General features: G+C 47.6%; 2 protein-coding genes across 2 annotated transcripts; both read left to right on the forward strand.

Annotated features, from left to right (window-relative positions):
• The first annotated feature begins 18,412 nt into the window (after nucleotides 1-18,412).
• On the forward strand, nucleotides 18,413-20,963 carry LOC9653553 (pentatricopeptide repeat-containing protein At1g12620). Its single transcript, XM_024683335.1, has one exon. It carries the CDS (start codon nucleotides 18,413-18,415, stop codon nucleotides 20,813-20,815), a length of 2,403 nt encoding a protein of 800 aa, XP_024539103.1. The 3' UTR covers nucleotides 20,816-20,963.
• Nucleotides 20,964-21,570: 607 nt separating this feature from the next.
• On the forward strand, nucleotides 21,571-24,712 carry LOC9653554 (cation/H(+) antiporter 18). Its single transcript, XM_024683375.1, has 3 exons — nucleotides 21,571-21,992; nucleotides 22,126-23,124; nucleotides 23,194-24,712. Exons 1-3 carry the CDS (start codon nucleotides 21,801-21,803, stop codon nucleotides 24,628-24,630), a joined length of 2,628 nt encoding a protein of 875 aa, XP_024539143.1. The 5' UTR covers nucleotides 21,571-21,800; the 3' UTR covers nucleotides 24,631-24,712.
• The last annotated feature ends 1,537 nt before the right edge of the window (nucleotides 24,713-26,249 follow it).

Raw genomic sequence — 26,249 nt, forward strand, 5'->3', positions numbered from 1 at the left:
AAATTTTTTATAGTTTCACGATTACCAATATTAACACTTTCGAGGATCCACTTGATTCTCCATTCCCAACTTGCATAACCACCCTTAGTTATACCCTTTGATTCCTATAGTTTGATTCTATCCTTTTATTATTTGCTTTTGGCTACACACACTCTTTAGTTATTCCCCTTTCGACTAGGAGGGTAGCTTTGCACTTTTTACCATGCCTTAACAAGTATTATTAAGGATGAACTTACTCAATGATTTAGGGAGTGGTTCTTCAATCTGGATATGCTCATTGTATAATCCCACACTCTAGGATTAATGTTGTTACTCATGGGCCTCTTTATGCTTATTGCTAGCTATGCCAAAATCCTTTTTGGCTTTGTCCACTTTAGATAGATGGACTTTTCCCATCTCTAATTTTCCGCCACTTTAGACATTGGATAACACATCTTATCCATTATTCTCTAGGGACTTAATCTTTAGGGCTTTATCTAATGCCCAAACACCACCTCCTCGGTGTTTTTACAATGTTTACATGTCCTAATGATGGATTTTTATTTTTTTTTGACAATGAGCATCATTGACTCATTATATTGCAATATAAGCAATTTATCCCCCAAAGGATATATCTAACTCCCTTTTTGTCCCAATAAGAAGTTTTGGGAAGTTGACTTCCACTAATTCAATCAATTATGCCATATCTTTTACTTAGTTGCCTCATAGTCGTCAAGTCTTACAACTCATTGTTAATGCTTCCACACCTCCATCAATATTTAAGTTCATGCACTCGAATTGCATGCCTTCCAATTTAGGTTATGCCAATCCCGTTTCCATTGGGATTCCTTTAACAAAAGGTTCTTATGAACCTGACTTTAAAGCTTCATCCCTTGAAACATGTGAAACACAAATCCCCAAGCCCCAAAGTGGAGCCAAAAGGGTGCCACGAGGTAGTGGCCGAAGCGGAAGCCAAATGAGCATAACATGTTTAAACTAAAATCTCTGACTTGAAGAGTCAAGAGTGGGAGTGGAATTCCCAATGGAGTGCTCAAGGAACAAGCATGAGGTGAGCAATAAGAGTCTCTAGAAAAGGGACACAAGAGGACCAACATATGACATGTGGGGGAATCTGAGATGGAGTTGAGATAGAGTTTGAGATGGAGTTCGAGATGGACTGAGATGGAGTTTGAGATGGACCTAAGATGGAGTCCAAGATGGAGGGGGTTCCAAAAGTATAATAAGGAGAGTGTGGGGGTTGGACTCCAGTGAGACCAGTTTGGCCAGGAAAGGTTAGTTAAGCCCAAGAAAGCTATACCCACGTGTTGGGTGATGATATAACCATTGGGAAGTCTAAGGCTAGAGTAAATATGGACAGACAAGCAGAGTAACTTGGTGAAGTGTTCAAGAGCCAACTTTAGCTCCCCAGAAGATCAAATGGTCAATGTTCCCAGTCTGAGTGTGGGTGGTAGTACCTACTTGGATGCTGTAAACTCCTGAGTTTGAACTTCCCGAGAAGTCTGAGTGTGGGTGGTAATACCTACTTGGATGCTATATGATGATATAACCATTGGGAAGTCTAAGGCTAGAGTGAATATGGACAGATAAGCAGAGTAACTTGGTGAAGTGTTCAAGAGCCAACTCTAGCTCCCCCAGGATTGAGAAGTCTAAGGCTAGAGTGAATATGGACAGACAAGCAGAGTAACTTAGTGAAGTGTTCAAGAGCCAACTCTAGCTCCCCCAGGAGATCAAATGGTCGATGCTCCCAGTCTAAGTGTGGGTGGTAGTACCTACTTGGATGCTGTAAACTCTTGAGTTTGAACTTCCCGAGAAGTCTGAGTATGGGTGGTAATACCTACTTGGATGTTGTAAGTTCCTGAGTTTGAACTTTCCAGGAGGTCACCTAGCCCAGTACTATTTAAACCCAAGGACGCTTAACCACAAATATCCTAAGACCCTTAGCCAATTGGAAAAGGGGGTGCACTCTTGTTCATAGGCCCTTTCCCTCTATATTTAAACCCCATGGATTGTCTCTCAAGTCATTCCTTTTGGTTGCTTACAATCCACCACACTTCCTTACAAGTTCACGCCCTCGTGAACGGAAGTTGAGAGCCGCAGCTCTCCCTAGAGCCTCGCTTTCTTGACACTCTACCCCTCGGGTTGAGCCCAGTGGGAGCAAACTGGACTAGCCAGATATCAATCAACATGTGGTGTGATTCCCCTAGCCAACCAATAGAGTAGGACTCGAGACCTCTCTGGTACCAAATGTAAGCTCCTGAGTTTGGACTTCCCGAGAGGTCACCTAGCTCAATACTATTCAAACTCAAAGACGCTTAACCACAAATATCCTAAGACCCTTAACCGATTGGAAAAAGGGGTGCACTTTTGTTTATGGGCCCTTTCCCTCTATATTTAAACCCCATGGATCGTCTCTCAAATCGTTCCTTTTAGTTGCTTACAGATACTTGGCATGGCTCAGTGGAACCTGGCTCTAGCCCCATGGCTAGAGCACCCAAAGGCGGAAGGTGGGGAGTACCCAGGAGTTTTGTGTAGGGCCACGGTGTTCTAAAATATTGTCCTGAAGTCTCAGATTGTGGAAAGGAAGAGGAGTAGTCCTCTAGTGTAGTGACCAAAGACACAGTCACATGGTGAAGAAGTCCCAAAGGATAGTGGGATTTAGTGGTCAGGCATGTGGGCTTGACCCAGTGGTAGTGTTAGCGAACATGACCATGGATAAAAAGGGACTTGGTGGAGACTGAAAAAGGGATTTTGGGGAAGGCTATTCCTCATGTCTACAGGCATCCTAAAGATGCTAAAGAATGGATCTAGGATGATTACTCATAAATGAATGGCCCAATCTTTGAGATACGGGACTATGATGTAAGTGGTGTTAGATCACTGGTGTGACAAAGGTGAATGGGCATGGCCTTAGCATAATGAGCTAATATGTCAGTGGTACTTTTGGGTGTCAGTCATGGGATTGGACATGTGAAGCACTTAGACCAAGTGCAAAAGTCGAGTGGCATGGAAGCCATTCTCAAGGCTAGCAAGTCTCTAAATCCATAATAAAACTTATAGAGGTTGTGAGTGAGACTCTTCCAAATGGACAAATGTGTGGTTAAGTGATTAAAGTAGAATGAAAAATTTAGTCACTTACAAAACATTTGGTGTCTCCACACCATCGGCCCTATAAGCCTACCCTTACAACACTTCCCATTTGTGTTTATATCTTGCCAAAACCATAAAAGTAATTTCTCATGCTACCTATTAATTAGCATTGCAACATAGTGTTCACACATAACCCTTTGTTAAAGTTGCTTTCTTCTATGAACACCTTTTCCCATGACTTTAGTATGGCCCATCTGCCATCAATAAGATACCTACCATTCTCATATTTAGATCTCATGATCCTCCCAATCTTTCGTAGGGTCATCCAAAGGGGATTCCTCCAAGCCGACCAATTTCTCAACTAACTTGGGTGAAGACTGATAAAGGGTCTAACAATACTGACTTCATACTGTCGTGGCAGTAAAGAAAGAATATCTCACCACAAGTAACTTTCGATACTTGTAGTTATATTCTCGACAAGGGAGCACTAGGAATATGAGGTAACCCAGGCCGAGAAATAAAAAAACATTGGGAAAGAGTCAAAAGTAATGAGAAGGCAAATTGAAATATTGACACCTACCCCAAGAAATCTCCACTTCATCTCCAAAGTCATCTCCATAATAATCAAGCTTATCATCACAATCTAAAATACATTCAAGCTAGTAAACATCATCTTCTCATAAACTAGATCCTTGAACATTATTCAAGAATTGGACTATATTATCCATAGCTCACTAATCGATGTCACAATCATGCTCCACATCAACAGACAATGGCAAAACATTAAGAATAGGATAAGTTGTGTAATCACATCCCACAAAAGTTTGAAACAACAATATACAAAAGATGGGTGTAGCACCAATATAATTACACCCCGCAGTACCAAAAGTTCAATCTAATAGAGCAACATTACCAGCCTCAATTGATATACTCCTTGATCAACGATGGTGTGGCATGGTAATAGAAAAGAATGCAATGAAGATTAGAGATCTAAGCATAGCGATAGCTAGATTTCTAAATCTTGCAAAAAGCTAATATAGATCTAAATCTAAAAAAGAATGAAGAAATAAAAACAAAAAGCACAATCCCAAACACTAAAATAAAGCACTACCAAAAAACTTTACCTACTACTGTGAATGCTCAAGATAAAGGAATAGGTATATTAATCGGGGTTTACACCCCTATTTATATACAAAAGTGGATGGATTAAATTCACTCCCAAATGGATGGTTTATATGTTATAGTATTATAATTAGTGTATTATTTAGCCAAGGTAATACATGTATATACATACATATATTTATAAACCTTACATCTACCATTAATAAATTTATTTAGTAATACAAATTATGTACATAAAATATCATTTGTAGTACTTAAAGCCCACCAAACATCATTAGGTGCTTTTAATTTGTATGAGACCAAATTACAATCATTTTGTAAAGTTATATATGTAAAAATAAAACATTTAGGATTTTTATAAAATTTTCCTATAGACCATAAAACTTCCAATTTTCTTGTATAAATTAATCTTTCTGAAGTATTAATTTACAGAAACCATCAAGTTTAAATACTGATGTTTCCCATATTTTATTTTGTCCAGAATAAAGAACCAAATTACAATTATACTGCAAAAGTAAAATGTTCTTTTTATTTGGTGATATTAGAAACTGTTCAGTGTAAAAATCTTGAGTTCTTTGGGTGACCAATGACGAACAAGAACCTTGATTGGACAAACATCCCTAATTGGAATAGGATCACATATTGCAATTTTAGCCCTAAACGACAAGTCAAATTTAAAAAGATTAACATACTTCTTTATGAGTTGGTCAACTGTTGCAACACAAAGATCATTAGAAGGATCAAAAAAGGGAATAAAGAAACAAGATGAAAATATAGGAGGAAGTAATGGGGAGGCAAAAGTGATGGAAGCAGAGAGACGAAAAAGTACAAAAATGAAAAAAATGGAAGAAATATAAAGAAATATGAGACAAAAGGGAAAAGCCTTAAAGTTACAATTTGCATGATTGCACCACAACCAATTTATATCAAGGATGAGGTCAAAAGTTTGATTCAGCACCACCTGCAATAACTATAACTCAAGTTTGAGATTTCCCACATGCACAACTAGATCTACCTCATCCCATATACATGCATGTGTATGGCCGTTACTATAAAGAATGAAAATTCACTCTACTGCACGACGCAAATGTAGATGGTAATGTGTGGTAACAAGCCGAGTAATAGAAGATAAACTTGAGCCTATATCAACTAGCATAAAGAAAATAATAGGGACCTTTTGTTATAAAAACAAGTTTGTGAAGTAAACACTAGATGAACTACATTTGATGATACTCCCAAAAGAAAGATAAAAAGGTTATTGACTTATTTGCACAAGATCCTTCGACTACTTGAGTGACTCTTTGTTTCTCAAAAGCATCTCTATATCTATACCTTCTATTACAACATCATCAACATGACATTATTGATGCCAAGGTCTCTACCTAGAAAATAGAGGTTGTCAATCCGAAAAAACATTGACAACTCCAATAAGTGTGACCAACTTCATCACATGCCTAGTAGTGGACATCACAAGCACAACCATGTCCTCACCCTTAACCTTGAACTCAAGCAATAGCAGCATCAACCTCCATTAGAATAGGATCATCTCCCATAGAAAGTGAAGATAAAGGATGTGCAATAAAAAGTGAAAGAGGTAATATTTTATAATGTTATGCTAAGTGAAGAGCATCATTAAAGGTGGCTGAAACAAATGCATGCACAAGTCTTACAAGATCTTGATGAAATGTTAGCCACAACAATCTCAACTTGATCTTCTCTGACATATTTGGCTCCACATGAAATAAAAGGCTTTGAAAACAAATGCCAAATTGCATCACAGACTCAAATGGTCCTTGATGAAGATGATGCAATTGTTGAAAGATATCATCACAATTGTTAATATGTCCAAATGAGTGTTTGAAGACATTTGGGAGAATGCTTCAATTCTCACAAGTGACTACATTCAAACCATTGTACCATTGCAGGGCCATCCCTTGGAGACACATGGGAAATTTATATAAACACCAAGCATCATCCCAAAAATGATATGTCGCAATCACCGTAAAGTAATCCAACCAATGGTACACATCATCCTTAGCCCACAGAAGAACTCTAGCCGAACACAAGGAACAGCAGCAAGAGCAAGAGGAATTATACCATGTGTTGTGAATGCTACTATCAACTGAGTTTAATTGTTCAACTGCAATCACATAGCATCAAACCATTACATCAACTACTACTCTAGAGTTAAAGGAGGAGGATGTTGCTACTTTGCCATGAAGGTGAATGAAAAGGAAAAAACAAAAGATAAGAAGTTAAGAAAAATTATAAGAAAAGGGAAATCTAAACAATGCAAAAGCTAGATTTAAACCAAAATCCCAAATCTTAACACTCCTTAGGGACAATTAAAGTTGCCCCTCATTTTCACTAATGTGAGTGCATGGAATATAGAAAGAAAATATAGAATTATGTATATCAATTAGCCCAAAAACCCTAGTTTATATACAGGAGCTAGTGGTCTAAATTCCAACCATATACTAATATTAGTATATGGCATCATAGCCATACACTTGGACCTCACATGTTGATATTAAGCCAAATTAGTCACATATTTATGTTATAAAGATAAACTATATGTTTCTTTAATGATCATATACTGGAAGAAAATTTAGTAAGAGTTCCAACTAATGATTTTGTATTGTATCTATATCTCTCTAAATAACCAAAAAGGTTCCTTATAATAACTATATTATAAGTATTTATAATTCAACTTTACTATTATATACTTTAGTAAAACAATGTGTGTTATCATGATTAGGTAGAATGTCTATAATTTATAAATAGAACATTAATTTTATTGCATATTACAAATGATGTGAGGGCCAAGTGTACGGCTACGATGCCGTATACTAATATTAGCGTAGTGGATTTTGGTAGCCGTCGGATTGGTTTCAATCCGGACCCCTCGCTCCTGTATATAAGCTAGGGTTTTTGGGCTAATTGATATGCACATTTCTGTATTCCCATTCCATATTCTAGGCACTCACATTGGTGGAGATGAGGGGCACCTTTGATTGTCCCTGAGGAGTGCTTGGATTTGGGACTTTGGTTTAGATCTAGCTTTTGCATCGTCTAGATCTAGCTTTTTCCATTTCCTTTCTTTTTTCTTTTGGTTTAGATCTAGCTTTTTGCGTTGTCTAGATCTACCATTTCCTTCTAGCTTTTTGTCATCTCTCTTCTTTTGCTCTTTCTTTTTCGCTCATCTTCATGGCAGATCCGCAATCTCCTCCTTTGACTCTGGAGCAGCAGTTGGTACAATTGCTTGATGCTATACGCTTGCAATTGAACAACCAAACTCAGTTGATGGCGGCATTCACGGCACGTGGTACAACTCCTCCTGCTCTTGGTGCTAATCCTCGCGTTCGGCCGGAGTTCTTTCGCAGGAATCCTGGGGATGATGTGTACCATTGGTTCGATCACTTCACGGTGATTGCCACATATCATTCTTGGGATGATGCTCGACGTTTGCGTGAGTTTCCCACGTGTCTCCAAGGGACGGCGTTGCAGTGGTACAATGGTTTGAGCGCAGCCACTCGTGGGGATTGGAGTGTTCTCCCGGACGTCTTCAAACGCGCCTTTGGACATGCCGATGATTGTGATGATGCTTTCCAACAATTGCATCGTCTTCGCCAAGGGCCATCTGAGTCGGTGATGCAATTTGGCGTTCGTTTCCGAAGTCTTTTGCTTCGTGCGGAGCCAAATATGTCAGAGCGGATCAAGCTAGGAATGTTGTGGCCAGCACTTCGTCAAGATCTTGTCGGACTTGTGCATGCACTTGCTCCTGCCACCCTTGATGATGCTCTTCGCTTGGCACAACGTTATGAGACGTCGCCTCTTCCACTTCTCGCTGCACGTCCTTCCGCTCCCCTTCCTATAGGTGATGGTCCTGTTCCAATGGAGGTTGATGCTGCTGCTGCTCGAGTCCAAGGACAAGCGCGAGGACGTGGTCGTGGCCGTGATGTTCGCTGCTGGGCGTGTGATGAAGTTGGTCATACTTATCGGCGTTGCCGTCGTTTTCCGGATTGGCGACCTCCATTTCCTGGGTGGAGACCTTGGCGTCAGCAACGTCCCATGGGTGCTGTTGCAGTGGAAGGTCTGGACACCGAGATGCATCCGGGAAACGAGGAGTCGCGCGAGTAATGGAGGGACCTTGCGCGAATAAATCAATGACCCCTCCATCTTTCTTTCGGGAGTATCATCAAGGGGTTCACTCGGCACCGGTTCATCCCGTGTTTACTTTCCAAGCTCGTTTTTATAACAAGAGGTCTCCTATTATTCTCTCCGTGTTGGTTGATACAGGTTCGAGTTTATCTTCTATTGCTCGACCTGTTACCACACGTTGTCGTTTACACTTGCGTCGTGCGGCGGAACCAGTTTTCATTCTTTATGGAACCGGCCGTACACATGCATGTGCACGGGATGAGGTGGACCTGGTTGTGCGTGTGGGCGATCTTGAACTTGAGTTGCAGTCGTTGCGGGTGGTGCCGAGTCAAGCTTTTGACCTCATTCTTGGTATGGATTGGTTGCAGCGCAATCATGCCAAGTGTGACTTTGAGGCTTCTCCCCCTTGTCTCATACTTCCTTATATTTCATCCATTCCTCTCACTTCTATACCTCTTCGTCCCTCTACTTCTACCTCTGCTTCCATTACTTTTGTTCCCCCACTCTTTCCTTCTGTGTTTCCATCTTGTTCTGCTTTTCCCTTTTCCGATCCCTCTGACGATCTTTGTGTTACAGCAGTTGACCGGCTCATGAAGGAGTATTCTGATCTCTTTGAATTTGACCTATCGTCTGGGGCCAAGATTGCCACATGTCATCCGATTCCAACCGGGGATGCTCATCCAATCAAGGTTCCTGTTCGTCGTCGGTCACCTAAGGAGATCAAGATTTTACGAGCCAACGTCAAGGAAATGCTGGAGAAGGGTGTTATTCGGAAGTCGCGGAGTCCTTGGGCATGTGAACCTCATCTTGTGACGAAGCCTGATGGGAGTATTCGTTTCTGCATCGACTATCGCCCGTTAAACGAAGTGACGATTCCAGATGTGTATCCTCTTCTTCACACTGCTGATCTCTTAGATCGTCTGGGGCGAAGTCGTTGGTTCACCAAGCTAGATCTTGCTTCTGGGTATTGGCAAGTACCGATGGCCGAAGAAGATATTCCTAAGACTGCATTTTGTACACTATTTGGTTTATATGAGTTCTTGGTGATGCCGTTTGGTTTGAACAATGCTCCCGCAACTTTCCAGCGGATGATGGACGAGGTTCTTTGCGATATGCCGGAAGTGACTGCTGACTTCATTGATGATGTCTTGATCCACTCGGAGGGGACGTGGGAGGAGCACGTTCGTGATGTTTGTAAAGTGTTGGATCGGCTACGTGATGTTGGTTTAAAGCTGAAGCGTGTCAGCCACAAATTTTTCCTTTCCAATTTGCCAGCTTACCTCGTCTATCCGTCCAACACTGCCTTGGCTTTTGCTAAGTTCCCTCGCCAAGGTTCTCGCCTATGGTACCAGCTCCTACTTGGTTTCAGCTACTCACTGCATGAGCGACGGGGTGTTAGCCATCCTTCCACGGATTCCCAAATCACTCCCAATCCCCCTCCCCGGGTTAGACTGGACTTAAGGTTCGGCTACACTCCCCGCAAGCACAAGCAGCCAAGCACACCAAGCTTCCAGGTTCCTAACATCCCTTGGTACCACAAGACTTGATCATGGGACCCTCTAAATCCCAAGTCTTGAGTGCAACACTTGCTTCGGGATGTCGGGGCGAAACACCGTGGCCTAGCGGCCCGGTATGGGTACCTCTCGCCCCCCTCTTCCATCCCGAAGGGAGGCCCAAGCCCCTAGGAAGGGCGAGGACCAATGAGCCGCATGGTACTCAAGTGGGGCACCACTCCACATGAGCCAGGAGCACCGCAATCGGTTTCCCTTTCGGGAGTGGGAGCTGCTCTTGAGCACTTCCTTGGATGGCCCCTCCGGCACCAGCCAAGTCCATGCTCACTCCCACCCAAGGCCCCTCGGTCCCAGTCCCAACCTCAAGTCGGTTTGGAAGCCCAACTGGAGAGTCCCTTCTAAACTGGTTCCTGGACCTCACTATCCCTACTATACTTTTGGAACCCCTTGCAGCCCCCCCCCCCTGGGAGACGCACGCTTTGGGCTTTCACCCCTTGACCCGTATTAGTATTTGGACTTAGTCTCTGGCTCGATCTCGGACCCGATTTCGGATCCGACTTCGAATTCGGGTTCGGACTCGATCACGGACTCGATCTTGGACCCGATCTCGGACCCGACCTCGGACTCGACCTCGAACTCGGTCTCGGACCCGATTTCGGATCTCGGACTCCGTCTCGAACTCGGTCTCGAACTCGGACTCGAACTCGGTCCCCGAGTCGGTCTCGGACTCGATTCCGGACTCTATCTCGAACTCGGTCCTAGAGTCGGTCTTGAACTCGATCCTCGACTTGGTCCCATCCGATGAACTCTTTGCCATTTCGGTCAAGCTTTTGGGGATCCTTTAGCCTTCGACATCTCGGGGAGTCGGTTCCTTACAACTCCACCACCCATAGAAGAAGTTCGATGCCCACATCGAACGTCTCGTTTTATCCTACGACTTGTTGTCCATGTCTCCGGGGGCATCCCCCCACTTAGCGGTGTGCCTAAGTTAGCCTCCCCGGCCAAGAGCCCATGACAACGGAATATAGGTGTCCCTATACTCCTCACCTCACCACGCCCTAGTATAGGGTCGGGACTTGAACCCAGCCTTGCTTTACTAGGGGGTTGGGACTCGAACCCAACCTCCGTAGAATACGTCTACGGATTCGACATCCCCGCGGGGAGTTGGGCGTAGTGCCCTACGCCTGGTCGACCTATCCAACCCATGCTAATTAGCTTACCTTTGGCGCGCCTTCGGGTCCCAACATATGCCACTAGCTCAACTTTGCAAATTGATATATTTTTAATTGAATTTTGCATAAGTACATAGAGTTCTGCCTTGCAGAAATTCCTCCACTAGATCTCGAGCGTTCGCTAGGTTCTCCTCCGGTTCCCATGTTGCTTCGCAGTGTGGAAATCCTCTCCACTTCACATGGAACTCTCTCACCTCGCGTCCTTGTCGCTTGCTCTTGCGCGCATTGAGGATGGCCTCGACTTCGTATTCCTCTTCCCCTTGGATAACCTCAGGTAAAGGTCTCAATTGGTCCTTGCGAAGCGGATCCTCAAAGTACGGCTTGAGTAAGTTCACGTGGAACACTGGGTGCATCTTCCCCATCTCTCGAGGAAGTCGGAGTCGGTAAGCCACTTTACCGATTCGTGCCTCAATCTCGTAAGGCCCCGCGAACCTGCTTAAGGAACTCAAGATCAATTCATTTACAGGAATACATGCATCTTTACCTTTGGGTCAACTTTCGGCTGATCCCACTTGGTAGTCTGAGGTTCTTGGTGTTCAGCCACACCTTCTCCCCAGCTTGGAACTCTACATCCCGACGCTTCTGGTTCGCGTATTTGGTTTGCCTTTGTTGAGCCCGTTCCAAGGAATCCCTCACTAGGTTCCAAATACTGAGTCTTTCCGCCGTGAATGCCTCCACTGCAGGCAACTCTCCATGATACTCGGCCACGCCGAGTTCCACAGGACCTTCAATAGCTCGCCCATTGATGACTTCCCATGGACTCACCCCGATACTCGAATGTGGTGAGTTGTTATAACACATCTCCGCAAGTCCCAAATGACTTACCCAATCGGTCTGGTCTCCCGAGACATAGCATCGCAAATAATCCTCCAGCTGCCTATTCACCCTTTCCGTTTGTCCGTCTGTCAAGAAGTGTTAGTTCCCACAACTTGACTCAATACCCCATACCTGTCTGTGGGTGATAGGCTGTGCTGAATTTCAACTTGGTGCGATACTGTTCCAGGAGAGTCCTCCAGAACCTACTGGTGAAGATCTTATCTCGATCGGAGATGATCTCTTCCGGTCTTCCCCGCACTCGAACCACTTGTTCGAAAAACAGCTTTGCCACACCTTCCGCATCCACCTCCGTTGTGGTGGGTATGAAGTGTGCCATTTTCGAAAATCGGTCCACCACCACGAATATCGCATCAAACCCCTCGCTTGGAGGGAGTCCCGTGATGAAGTCCATCGTAAGACATTTCCACGGGCGATCTGGAATTGGGATGCTTTGCAACAAGCCCCCACTAGCCTTAGTCACGGCTTTTACCTGCTGACATGTTGGACATGTCTTTACATAGTCTTGGACGTCCTTAGCCATATCTGGCCAATGGTACTTCCTTTTGAGTAAGCCCATCGTCTTGGGCACTCCACCGTGTCCCGCAAGAGGTCCGTCATGACACTCTTCTAAGGCCACCTTCCTTAGTTCCCCTTCTGGAACATACACCCTCGTTTGCTTGTAATAAATGAGTCCGTTGCGTTCTGCATAGCCCGTTTTCTCTTCCGTTGGCAGCTCACCTCTCTGGTGAGCTTCCCGCGCCTCTAGATTCCTCAGCAACACTTCTTGTGCTAGACCATCATTCTCATATGCTGTCCGCACATCGTCCCAGAAGGTTGCTGTTGCGCTGGATATTGCCAACCTCAAGCTCGCTTTTCGACTTAGCGCATCCGCCACGATGTTGCTCTTCCCAGGCTTGTACAGAATTTCGCAATCAAACTCGGCCAAGGCATTGGCCCACCGACCTTGTTTCCCTCTTAGGTCGGGCTGTGACAAGAAGTGTTTCGTTGCCACATTGTCCGTGTAAACCTTGAAGTGTCTCCCAAGGTAGTGTCGCCACTCCTTAAGCGCCTTGACCACCGCAAACAATTCCTTCTCGTGGGCAGGCCACTTCCGTTGAGCCTTGTCCAGCTTCTTCGAGAAGAACGCTACCGGATGGTTGTCTTGCTTCAAAACTGCGCCCAACGCAAAGTCCGAAGCATCCGTTTCTACCTCAAAGTCCTTACCAAAGTCTGGTAATGCCAATACGGGAGCCTTCCTCAACTTCCCTTTGAGGTGGACGAATGCCGCCTCGCATTCCGCTGTCCACACCATCTTCCCTTTTCCTGTTTGGTCCGTTAAGGGCAGGGCTACTCTCGAATAGTGTCTGATAAACTTTCGATAGTAGTTGCATAGCCCCAGGAATGCCCTCAACTCATGTACATTGGCTGGTCGCTCCCATTCCTGGATCGCTTGGACCTTCTCCGGGTCCACCTTGAGCCCGTCCTGGCCCACCACATGCCCGAGAAACTTTACCTCTTGTTGAGCAAAGTCACATTTGCTCTCTTTAGCATACAGCTTGTGTTCCCTTAGTTTCTCAAACACCTTCGCCAAGTGTTCGGCATGCTCCTCTAGCGTCTCGCTATAGATCAGGATGTCATCGATATAGACGACCACGAAGTGATCCAAATAGGGTACAAAGATATGGTTCATCAACGCCGAAAACATTGCCGGCGCATTGCACAGCCCAAAGGGCATCACCAGAAACTCAAAGCTTCCATACCTCGTTCGACAGGTTGTCTTCTCGACATCTTCCTCGGCTACCCTGATCTGGTAGTATCCTGACCTTAGGTCAATCCTCGAGAAGTATTTTGCCTTTCCCAACCTATCGAACAGGTCCTCAATCCTTGGCAAAGGGTACTTGTTCTTCTTTGTATACTTGTTGAGCAACCGGTAGTCTATGCACATGCGCATAGATCCATCTTTCTTTTTCACAAACAACACCGGCGCCCCATACGGCGACTTGCTCAACCTAACATACCCTTTGTCCACCAACTCCTCTAGTTGGCACTTGAGCTCCTTGAGTTCTTTTTCGTTCAAACGATAAGGTGGACGAACCACCGCCTCAGCGCCCTCGACCAGCTCAATCTTATGTTCTATCGGTCGTGCGGGGGGCAACCCCGCCGGTAGCTCCTCCGGCATGGTATCCTGGAATTGGTCCAACACTCGCTGGATCACTAAAGGCACTTCTTCCGTTCTTGTCTTTTTGTCACTCTTCACTGAGAGTAAGCACAAAAAGGCTGCCTTAGTTCCTTTAGTGAGTTGTCCTCTCGTGGACACCAGGTTTAAACAGGATTCTTTGGCCTTGCTTTGCCCTACCTTTAGATCCTGGGCTTCCACCCTAGATCTTCTTCCTTGGGCATTCGCCAGTACCACAAGGTTCCTACCTTGTCCATGTAGGGCTACCACGAACCGATTGAACCAATCCATTCCAAAGATCACGTCAAATCCCGCCATGTCCAACACGGTGAAATCCATGTCTACCTTCCAAGTCCCTACTTCGACTTTCGCTTGTCGAAGTACCTCATCGGTGCTTTGGCTACCTTGAACAAACTCTATAGTCCTTGGTTCGCCTAGCCGCTGCACCGTTAGTCCGGCTTGCCGGACTATGTCTGCAGCCACAAAATTATCCGAAGCACCCGTGTCAATAAGGATCTTAACAAAGCTACCTCCGAGCTTCCCTCGGAGGGCTAGTAGATGTCGCGAACGACTCTCTACCAAAGTTGCTCGTGTAATGAGTAACTTTGAGTTAGGGACTGGATCACATACCTCATTTTGGACTTCACCCGACTTGATGGCCATATTGGCTCTGGCCTTCTTTGGGTAGGGACATTCCCTCGAAAAGTGTCCCGCTTCACCGCAGTTGTAGCATACGTTGTTTCCCACGCTGCTATATGACTTGACCTTCTTATCCGTGGGTTTGTCTCTTTTCGCTTGACTCCCCCACGTACTTGCTCGCTGGCCACCGGATTTGCCTTTCCGGAACCCCGAGGACTCATTCTTAGAGAAACTCTTCTTGAATTTCCCCCTGCTATATGTTCCTCTCGGTTTGGCCAATGAGCCGCATGGTACTCAAGTGGGGCACCACTCCACATGAGCCGGGAGCACCGCAATCGGTTTCCCTTTCGGGAGTGGGAGCTGCTCTTGAGCACTTCCTTGGATGGCCCCTCCGGCACCAGCCAAGTCCATGCTCACTCCCACCCAAGGCCCCTCAGTCCCAGTCCCAACCTCAAGTCGGTTTGGAAGCCCAACTGTAGAGTCCCTTCTAAACTGGTTCCTGGACCTCACTATCCCTACTATACTTTTGGAACCCCCTGCAGCCCCCCCCCCCCCTGGGAGACGCACGCTTTGGGCTTTCACCCCTTGACCCGTATTAGTATTTGGACTTAGTCTCTGGCTCGATCTCGGACCCGATTTCGGATCCGACTTCGGATTCGGGTTCAGACTCGATCACGGACTCGATCTCGGACCCGATCTCGGACCCGACCTCGGACTCGACCTCGAACTCGGTCTCGGACCCGATTTCGGATCTCGGACTCCGTCTCGAACTCGGTCTCGAACTCGGACTCGAACTCGGTCCCCGAGTCGGTCTCGGACTCGATTCCGGACTCTATCTCGAACTCGGTCCTAGAGTCGGTCTTGGACTCGATCCTCGACTTGGTCCCATCCGATGAACTCTTTGCCATTTCGGTCAAGCTTTTGGGGATCCTTTAGCCTTCGACATCTCGGGGAGTCGGTTCCTTACAAAGCGGTCAAAGTGTGTGTTTGGGTCCAAGGACACAACTTATCTTGGGTACCGTATTTCTCGTGAGGGTTTGCAAGTTGATCCTGACAAACTTATGGCTGTTCTAAAGTTCCCTACTCCGAAATGTGTGAATGATGTGCAGCGTTTTTTGGGTAAGGTGCAGTATCTCGGTCGTTTTGTGGATCATCTTTCCAATCGCACTACACCATTGCGAGCGTTGCTGAAGTCATCAACGTCATCTTTCATCTGGTCTCCGGATTGTGAGCGGGCATTCGTGGATCTCAAAGAGCTATTGACAACTCCTCCGGTTTTGGCATATCCTGACTACACTCGACCTTTTATTTTGCGCGTGGATGCTTCTGACATTGGTCTTGGAGGTGTGTTGATGCAAGAGAGCTCGAGTGTGCCTGGTCAGTGCCATCCCATTGCATACATAAGCCGTACATTACAACCAGCGGAGATGAACTACTCCACGACGGAGAAGGAGTGTTTAGCAGCAGTCTGGGGTTTCGAGAAACTTCATGCATATCTCCATGGTTCTCGGACGTTACTTGAAGGTGACCATGCTGCTGTTACTTCATTATTGAAGCGGAAGAACCTGGTTGGTCGTACGGCTCGATGGGCTTTGAAGCTTCAGATATATGATTTCGATGTTGTTCATCGCCCAGGGAGTTCTATGGCTGATGCTGATGCCCTTTCTCAAGCTCCTCTTCCTTCTCCACTCACTTCTCATGTTTCTGACGAACCTGTTGTTCCAGCATCTGTGGATTTTCTAGATGAGGATTCTGTGCCGTCGGCGGTTGCTGTCCTTGACGTTCAGTGTCCACAGGGCGTAGAGCAAGATCTACCTTCTCTTGATGAGGTTCGCGAGGCTCAAAAGATTGAGCCGTGGATTCGAAGGCTTCGAGATGGGTTTGAGAATCCTGCATCACTTGCTGATGACTTGCCTTTCCGGCATTTACATTCTCAATATCGCCTTGAAGATGGCCTTCTTTATTTTGTGGGGACGGATCCTGATGATCATTTACGGTTGGTGGTGCCTTCGGTGTTTATTCCACGGTTTCGCCATGCCTACCATGATTCTCCTGTTCTAGGTGGGCATATGGGACACCGTCGTGTCACCGAGAAGCTGCGCAGGTCTTTCTATTGGCCGGAGATGCGACGTGATATTATCCGGTATGTGCGTAGCTGCGTTTGGTGCCAAGCTCGTAATACTCCCCCTTGTGCTGCGGAAGGACGGTTGGAGTCAATTGCAGTTTCCCGTCCGTTTGAGTTGGTGGCGTTTGATCTTATGGGACCTTTTCCACGATCGACTGCTGGCAATGAGTATGTTATTATTGCTTCTGACTACTTGACTCGTTGGGTGGAAGTTGGTGCTCTTGCTAGCGCCTCTGCAACTGCTGTTGGATACTTCCTCCTCAATCGAGTGGTGTTCCAGCATTCTTGTCCAGAGCGGATTCTTTCGGATAATGGTCCTGCATTTATGGCTGAGGTATTTCATGTTTTGACATCTCGGTTGGGGATACGCCACACTTTTACGAGTGCTTATCATCCACAATCAGACGGTCTGGTGGAACGGCTTGTTCGGACATTCAAAGGGATGATTGCGAAGTATGTGAACTTTCAGCATTCGGATTGGGATGGTTATTTGCCATCTCTTTGGTATGCCTATGTCACAGGGGTGCAGAGTTCTGTTGGTGCTTCACCATATAAACTTCTATATGGTCATGATCCAATATTACCAACAGAGCTGGGTTTACCTTCGCGATTGCCACGAGCTCCTGATGCTAGGTCATGGGATCAGTATTTGACAAGCATTCTTCCACTTGTCCGAGCAGAGTCTACCGAACACTTAGGCCGCATACAAGTGGGACAACAACGGCGCTACAACTCCCATCATCGTCCACCTGCGGAGTACAAAGTGGATGATTTGGTGTTAGTCCGTTTTCCCCATCTTACGGTACGTGGTTTATCTAAGGGGCTCCTTGTGCAATGGAAAGGACCATATCGGGTGTTACGGCAAGTTGGACCGCAAGTTTATGAGGTTCGGCATGACGTTCAGCAGGCCGATCCTCCGGAGATTGTGCATGTGCAACGGTTAAAACGCTTCATACAAAGGGATCAGAAGCAGTTAATACCGTCTACAGATCCGCCGATGCCTCCTCCTGACGTTCCTCCAGATCCTGGCCCATCTACAAGAGAACCTTGACGGCCTTCCATTATTCCGAGAGGAGGGGATGATGTGAGGGCCAAGTGTACGGCTACGATGCCGTATACTAATATTAGCGTAGTGGATTTTGGTAGCTGTCGGATTGGTTTCAATCCGGACCACTCGCTCCTGTATATAAGCTAGGGTTTTTGGGCTAATTGATATGCACATTTCTGTATTCCCTTTCCATATTCTAGGCACTCACATGGTGCAATAAACTAGAAAAGGAGGTTTTAAAATTATAAATACAAAATAAATTTAAATGCATAACAACTGCTAGATGGTAAAATATTCCAAAATATTCAAGTATATTCTATATATTCACTTAAACAAACCAAAAAGTAAATTTAAGCCGTTTATAAATTATATAGACATGTTTATAATTTATAAACTCAAAAGTAATCTAAAAGAATATCAACCGTTAGATCATAAAATATGCTAGAATATCCAAACAAATTCTAAGTATATCCATCAGTCATTACTCTGTTAGCGATGCGCCCCAATGCCGCCGAGGGATTCAGGAGTTCCGGCGCTTGCAGCTCCTGCAGGAGGGTCCGAGGCCGTGCGGCTTCCTCTTTGATCGACAATAGCGACGGCGATGGAGCATCCAAGAAATCCGAGGTTCGTATCCAAATTCCCGGTAGAAGCTCGCGCCTGGGCGGATTCAGCCGCAATGGGGCAATCTATTCTTCCCAGAAAAAGCAGCAGCAGGAGCAGCAGCAGCGCGGATTCTTGGAACTGGAGGTCGTGGTGAAGAAATGGGATGGGAAATCTAGCTGCAGGGAGACCGTGGGAGCCGTGATTAAGCACTTGAGGGATGGAGGAGAGGCGCTTACCTTCTTCAGGTGGCTCCAGGCCAGGAACTTCAAGCACGACGTCTTCACTTACAATTGCCTGCTGGATAAGCTCATCCGGCACCGCGATTTGAAGCAAGCCGGCCAGGTTTTCGAGAAGATGGTCGCGCAGGGCGTGGCTCCGAATGGATTCACGTACGCTGTTCTCGTGCAATCGTCGTGCTACGAGAGGAACTCCGACGAAGCCGTGAGGTTTTTCGGTGAGATGGTGGACAAGGGGTTCAAGCCGAGCTCCACGCTCTACCAGAAGGTGACCGAGTGTCTCAAAGCCACGGGGAAAGAGGGAGAATTTTCCAGAGTTTTTGGAAGAGATTTGGAGAAGCGAGTTGCGGTGGAGATGATGCTCAAGAAGGCATTGCTCGTCAACTTTGTGATCCAGGACAAAGCTATCGAGGCTTCAAAGCTGTTTAGAGACATGGTGAAGAGCGGGTGTAAGCCCGACGCGACGATCTATAGCTACATGGTGCTGGTTCACTGCAAGCTGGAGAATCTCGACGAGGCCTTCAAGCTCTTTCTCGAGATGGCGGTGGAGTCGAAAGCTCCTCTCAACAACGTTGCCTGGACTGCTTTCCTCGGCGGCCTTTGCAAGTCGGGAAAGATCGAGCAAGCTTTCGAGGCATGTCGGACGATGCAAGAGAGCTTGAGCTCATCGCAGCCCGTCTACGACATGCTCATCCGGCTGCTGATCGAGAGCGGCCGTATCGACAAGGCCGAAGAGGCTTGCCTAGAGATAGCTGGAAGGAACATCCAGCCGAGCTCGGGGACATGTCACAGCGTGATCCAGGAGCTCTGCAAAGCCGGGAGAGTGGACAGCGCTCTGAGCCTCTTGGAAACGATGATCAAGCGTGGCTACTGCCCGGACATGGCGACTCACTCGATGCTCATCAACGAGCTTTGCAAGGCGGACAAGATCCAAGAGGCACAGGAGTTCTTGCAAGGCATGAACAGGACGATCAGCACCCGTGCTAGCAGCTGCTTCTCCTACAACTCGCTCCTCAACAGCCTCTGCAAAGCCAAGAAAGTCCACCAGGCTTTCGCCATCTTCAGCACAATGGTGAGCGAGAGGAGCGTCGTCCCGGACGTGGTGAGCTACAGCATCCTCATCGATGGCTTCTGCAAGATCGACGAGCTCGGCCGCGCCGAGAAGCTCTACAAGCAGATGATCGACCTCAACTGCGTTCCAAACGTGACGACTTACAACGCCTTCCTCAATGGTCTGATGAGGAAGGGCCGCATCGCTGACGCTCAGGGGGTCTACGAGGAGATGATATCGGCTGGCTGCTCGCCGGACGTGATCACGTACAGCACTCTCATCCACGGCTTCAGCCTGGCCAGGAAACACGACCAAGCCCACGAGCTGTTCGAGGCGATGATCAGCCGGGGTTGCCGTCCCAACGCCGTGACTTACAACTGCCTTCTCCACGGCCTGTGCAAGGAGTCCAAGCCCGACGAAGCTCACGAGCTCTTCCGGAAGATGGTGGAGCGGGGCTGCGATCCAGACAAGGTGACTTACACGACGCTGCTCTACGGCTTCTGCAACGTTGGGAAGATCGAGCAAGCGGTGGAGGTGTTTGACGAGATGGTGAGCAAGGGCCACGATCCGGACGTGGTGGCTTACAACTGCCTGCTCAAGGGGTTCTTCCGAGCAGGGAAGCCGGGCGAGGCCAGGCAGCTGTTCCAGGTGATGGTCTCGCGGGAATGCAAGCCAGACACGGTGTCTCACAACATCATGATCGATGGCTTGTCCAAAGCCAAGCGCCTGGACGACGCGGTGGAGGTTTTCGAGAGGATGGAGCAGGATCACGGGTGTTCTCCGGATCTGGTGACTTACAACAGTCTCATCTTTGGGCTCTGCGGCGAGCAGCGATTGAGCGAAGCCATGAAAGTCTTCAAGGAGATTGACAGGCTCAAGTTGTCCCCGGATCCTCACGCTTTCAACGTTTTGCTGGAAGCCATGTACGCAGCTGGCCATAAGCCATTTTCTTCTTCTTCGCCCTCTCCCACGGAACACCATGTAACATTTGTAGAAAATGAGGAATAGTATACCAATTCGAGATCAGATTCAAAGATCCTCCCGCTTTCAACGTATTGATGGAAGCCATGCACGCAGCTGGCCATGAACCAGTTTCCTCTTCGTCTTTTTCATCTTCTTCGGTGGAAGAAAAATGTGGAATAATATACGAATTCGAGATCAGATTCACACAAAAAGGAGGACCTTGGAGAAAGGTTCTGAAAGTCGATAGTGCCAAAAATGTACTGGAAGTGCAATAGAAGAGATAAGATCTTGGAGAAAGTTGACAGTATCACTGAAAGTTCAAGAGAACTATTAAATGGGAAAGTTGACAAAGGTGATGTTAACCCTGATAATGTCAAAAGAGCAAAAGAAGACAATGCGAATAAAGTCAAACCAAATGTATCTGTTAATCTATGACAGGATATTGTGCTATGGAGAGCAATGTAGGAACTTGCGAGAATGAGCTCCGAAATACTTACGTATTTACTACGTATACCGGATAAGATCAAGCTAGATGATTCAAGCAATTAAAAATATTTCCTAACGAATCTTTATACGCGTAAGTATACCGCTTGAGTACGATACGGCGCGACTTTCGGCCAGTAATTTCTTGGAAATACGGCCAAGTTGCCCTAAACACGTGGCATTCCTGGCGCTGGCCACGTCGCACATCCTCCGAGCCAGCCGGATGCGTTTCCTGTTATGACATGTGCCACGCGAGGGAAATTGTTTATTTTTTTGCTTTGCTTTTTGGCTTTCTTGTTTCTAGGTCTGGACAAAGTCGTTCTTCGCGAGCGCCTTTGCTCCGCACGATGGGATCGTCGGGACGGGCGATCCCTTAGTTGACTTTGATCTCTCCAGTTTTGCTGCTGTCGATCGCCGGAATGCCGGCTTTATAAGCTGCCCTATCGCTGCAAAATATCCGCGCTCTCGATCGATATCGCATCGCTCTTCCATGGATCCATTCCTCTAGTATTGGATCACAGCAGCAGCGGCAGCGGCGGCGGCAGCTATGGCGGCGAATTCCAATTCCACCTGCAAGCTCGCGTCGACGACCTCCCATGGCATCTGGCAGGGCGATAATCCCATCGAGTTCTCGCTATCGCTCCTCATTGTCCAGATTATCCTCGTCCTCACTGTCACTCGCGTTCTTGGCCTCCTTCTCAAGCCACTGCGGCAACCTCGGGTCATCGCGGAGATTATTGTAAGTTCCTTTCTTTCTTAGATAGCGCTAGCGCTTGTTTCGATGATAAGCTTTCTTTCTTTGCTCCGAGAGAGATTTGTTTAATCGAGAGAAGCGGTGGCCAGTGGACTGATCATAATTTTTCTTTTCACAGGGTGGTGTGCTGCTGGGTCCATCGGCACTGGGGCGAAACAGCGATTACTTGGCGAAGATCTTCACCAAGCAAAGCCTTTCGATCCTCACCACCTTTGCAAACATGGGGCTGATGTTCTTCCTGTTCATGGTCGGCCTGGAGCTCGATCTGGCGTCTCTCAAGCGCACCGGCAAGCAGGCCGCCGCCATCTCCATCGCTGGGATCTCTCTCCCGTTCGCGGCGGGCGTCGGGGTCTCGTTCGTGCTCCACAACACCGTCAACCCCGACACGAAGTTCATCCCCTTCCTGGTTTTCATGGGGGTGGCGCTCTCCATCACGGCATTCCCAGTGCTGGCACGCATCCTCGCCGAGAGAAGGCTGCTCACCACCGACGTTGGAAAGATGGCGATCGCCGCCGCCGCTGCCAACGACGTGGTTGCATGGATCTTCCTCGCGCTGGCCGTGGCACTCTCCGGAACGGGACGGAGTCCGGCAGTGGCAGCATGGATTCTTCTCTGTGGAGTGGCGTTCGTCCTTGCGATGTTCTTGTTCGTCAAGCCACTGATGGCCTGGATCGCTAGCCGCTCTCCGGCCGACCAGCCAGTCAAGGAGCTCTACGTTTGCATCGCACTGGGGGGAGTGTTAGTGTCCGGCTTCGTCACGGACTTCATCGGCATACACGGCATTTTTGGAGCTTTCGTGTTTGGGCTTATCATCCCTGAGGGACACTTTGCTCACGCACTCATCGAGAAGATCGAGGACTTCGTCAACATTTTGATGCTGCCCCTCTACTTCGCGGCCAGCGGCCTCCAGACCGACATTGGCAGCATCAGCGGAGCCCGCTCGTTTGGACTCTTGGTGCTCGTCATCGTCACGGCTTGTGGCGGGAAGATTTTGGGAACTCTGGCCGTGTCAATGGCGTATGGGGAGAACTTTCGCAAGGCGTTGACGCTGGGGTTCTTGATGAACACGAAAGGTCTCGTGGAGCTTATCGTGCTCAACATCGGCAAGGAAAGAAAGGTAGGCGCATTTCACTTTCTCGTTTACGCTACGTTAGGTGGCTAAACTACAGAAGCGTGATTTTGACAGGTGCTTAACGAGGAGATGTTTGCGATCATGGTGATTATGGCGCTGTTCACGACTTTCATCACGACACCGGTGGTGATGGCACTCTACAAACCAGCCAGAGACCAGGTACCGTACAAGCGGAGGAAACTCAGCCGTCTCTCACCGATGGACGAGCAAGGAAACAACCAGCTCAGGGTGCTGGCCTGCGTCCACGGCATGAAGAACGTCCCGACAGTGATGAACTTGATCGAGTCGATCCGGGGCAGCAACCGGAAGGAGCTCTTCCGGCTCTACATCCTCCAGCTGGTGGAGCTCACGGAGCGATCGTCGGCCATCATGATGGTCCAGAGGGTCCGGCAAGACGGCCTCCCGGTGTCTCGAGCGGGGGGCTCCTCGTTCGCAGTTGTCAACGGGATCGCGGTCGCGTTTGGAGCTTTCGCGCAGCTCAACAAGGTGACGCTGCGGTCTCTCACCGCGATCACGGCGCTTCCAGACATGCACGACGACATCTGCACCACCGCGGCCAACAAGCGAGCAGCGCTCATCATCCTCCCGTTCCACAAGTACGCTCGCGCCGATGGCCTCCTCGAAACCATGCACCCGGGCTTCCAGATTGTGAACCAGCGTGTTCTCGTCCACGCGCCGTGCTCGGTGGGGATCCTCATAGACCGAGGAGCTTCCGCACACCAGATCTCCTCCATGAACGTCAACCACAGCGTTGCGGTGTTCTTCTTCGGCGGTCCAGATGACCGGGAGGCTCTAGCGGTGGGAATGCGAATGGCCGAGCATCCAGGGATCAAGCTCTCGGTGGTGAAGTTCCTGGTGGATCATCAGCAGCACCAGCAGCAAGAACAGCAGCAGCAGCAGCACGTCGTCTCGATCGACGCTGCCGGCGGCGGCCTCCACGATCAGCACCACCTTGGTCACAGCGGCAGGCGTTCATCCGACTTTGCGTCCATGATTCCAAGGCTTACCTCGGTCGACACGGGCTACCATATCGCGCCAGGAACCATCGCCAAGGAGGAGAGCGTTCTCGACGAACAGGCATTGGCGGGGCTCAGGGAAGTCCTGGAAGAACAGAAGGACAAGGAGGAGCGTTGGATCTTTGTGGAGGAGGTGAACGTGGACGGCGATCCCATCCACGCGGTGATGGGCGTGGCCAGGAAGAACGAGCACGGGCTCCTGATCGTGGGGAGAGGTCGCCGGCCCATCCCGGGGATGGCGTCACTTTCGCGGCGGCAGGCCACGTATGCGGAGCTGGGCCCAGTTGGCGATGCGCTGGCAGTCGCGAATGAAGACGTGGACGATCGCCACCATCACCGCGACAGGCAACAGCAGGCCGTGGTTAAGGCGTCGGTGTTGGTGGTCCAGCAGTATGATCCGGTGCTCGTGCCTGGTAACCATGCCGACGTGGGGACGGCGCCCACGGCCAAGGTCTCGGAGGGAACCAGCCCATGAAAATAGATAAGGAAGCCCTTCTTGATAATAACGAAAAAAGGAATACTTGCTGTATATAGATTTAAAACTTGATGTATATACTTGCTGTACATTTAATGTACTTTTTTGCATTACGAGAACATTTGCTGACGTGTTAAGTGACTCGATCGTCGTTAGCAAAATTCTTTTTTTCAAAACAAATAGAAAGAATTGTTAAAAATATGGGATTATCATGAAACCGGGTAGAGCGGAGGACTGTAGTTGCTCAGCAATCCTTAGGTCTCTGGTTCGATTCCGGCAGGTCGGACTCAACCTTTGTGTTTGTGTCAACGTGGAGCCGAGTCAGTTGACACGTCAACTAGAAGCTGGCTCTCATTTTGCTAGTGGCCCACTTTCACCCACAGAACTTATCACTGTCAACAATGACACCAAAAAAAACGAGCAGAAAAAAACACCAACATTTCTCTTTCCCACAGGAACTTCACTTTCTCTTTTTACCTAAGCATAGTTTTTGTGGGGATGAAAAAGGGACCTTTTAGATGATAAAACCTACAGGAACTTTACTTTCTCTTTTTACCTACTAAAAAGCGTAGTTTTGTGGGGATGAAGAAGGGACCTTTTAAACAATAACAATGAACCAAAAGCTCAAATCAAATCAATCAAGGTCCCATGCTTGAAAAATGACCAGAAGAAAACAAAACACAAATTACGAAAATGCAATCCAAAGACAAATTTGAAGACAACACAACAATCGCTTTCCTTTGTTTGGTTTTTTTAATTTGAGTGTCAATATGCGGCCTGGAGATTGTTTGTGTACAGCAGGACATTCAAGCTATCAACCGAGGAAAACACCCAAGTATACGTTTGGAAATACCTTTACAGGGACTAACTGGCATACACCAATGTATGTGATCATCGTGTTGCCATTGCCAGTGGCCGGCAAGTATCAAACAAGTTGGCAAATGGCAATGGAATGTACGTGGTATTTTAGCTCGATTTGAACGTTCGGATCCAAACAAGTTCAGGTGGGCGTACATTTATTTTTGTTTCAAAAGCTTTAATAAAAACATATGTGCACATGTGATGGATTTTAAAAAAGAAAACAATTACAAACAAGAAATTGAGATCACGAGATCAATCAAAATGTTGTTTGTGTGGGATCATGCAAGAATCAAGGACAGCATATGCTCGGGATCAAGCGCCGGCCGTTCAACCTGAGAGCTGGACAAGTCCCCGGCCGTACGATGAGCTCTCCGGCACGTGGCAAAATCAGAGCCGTTAGATCTCTGGCGCTCTTTTTCAACGAAAGCGTTTTCTTTCCGACCGTGGAGAGCTCAAAAGCGAGGCCGAAGTGGGTACTTTTTTTCGCCTACCAATCTCGAGATTCCAATCCTTTCCGCCGCTGGGAAAGATTGGAGGATCTAGGAGATAAGTTAAATCGATTGATCGATCTGAGGGCGGAGCTTTGTGGATGGATGATTGATCGATGGGCGCTTGGATCGCGGAGGAATTCCACGACCCACATTGCCGGTTTGTCTTGGATTGATTCAGTCTCTCCTTTCTCCTGGACTCTTGCCGCAATTAGGATGGAACACGCGAGAAAGCTCTGTTCTTCCCTGGATTTAGATCGCCCATTACGA

This window comes from Selaginella moellendorffii, unplaced genomic scaffold (genome assembly GCF_000143415.4).
Source record: "Selaginella moellendorffii unplaced genomic scaffold, v1.0 SELMOscaffold_37, whole genome shotgun sequence".
In the NCBI taxonomy this organism is placed as follows: Eukaryota; Viridiplantae; Streptophyta; class Lycopodiopsida; order Selaginellales; family Selaginellaceae; genus Selaginella; species Selaginella moellendorffii.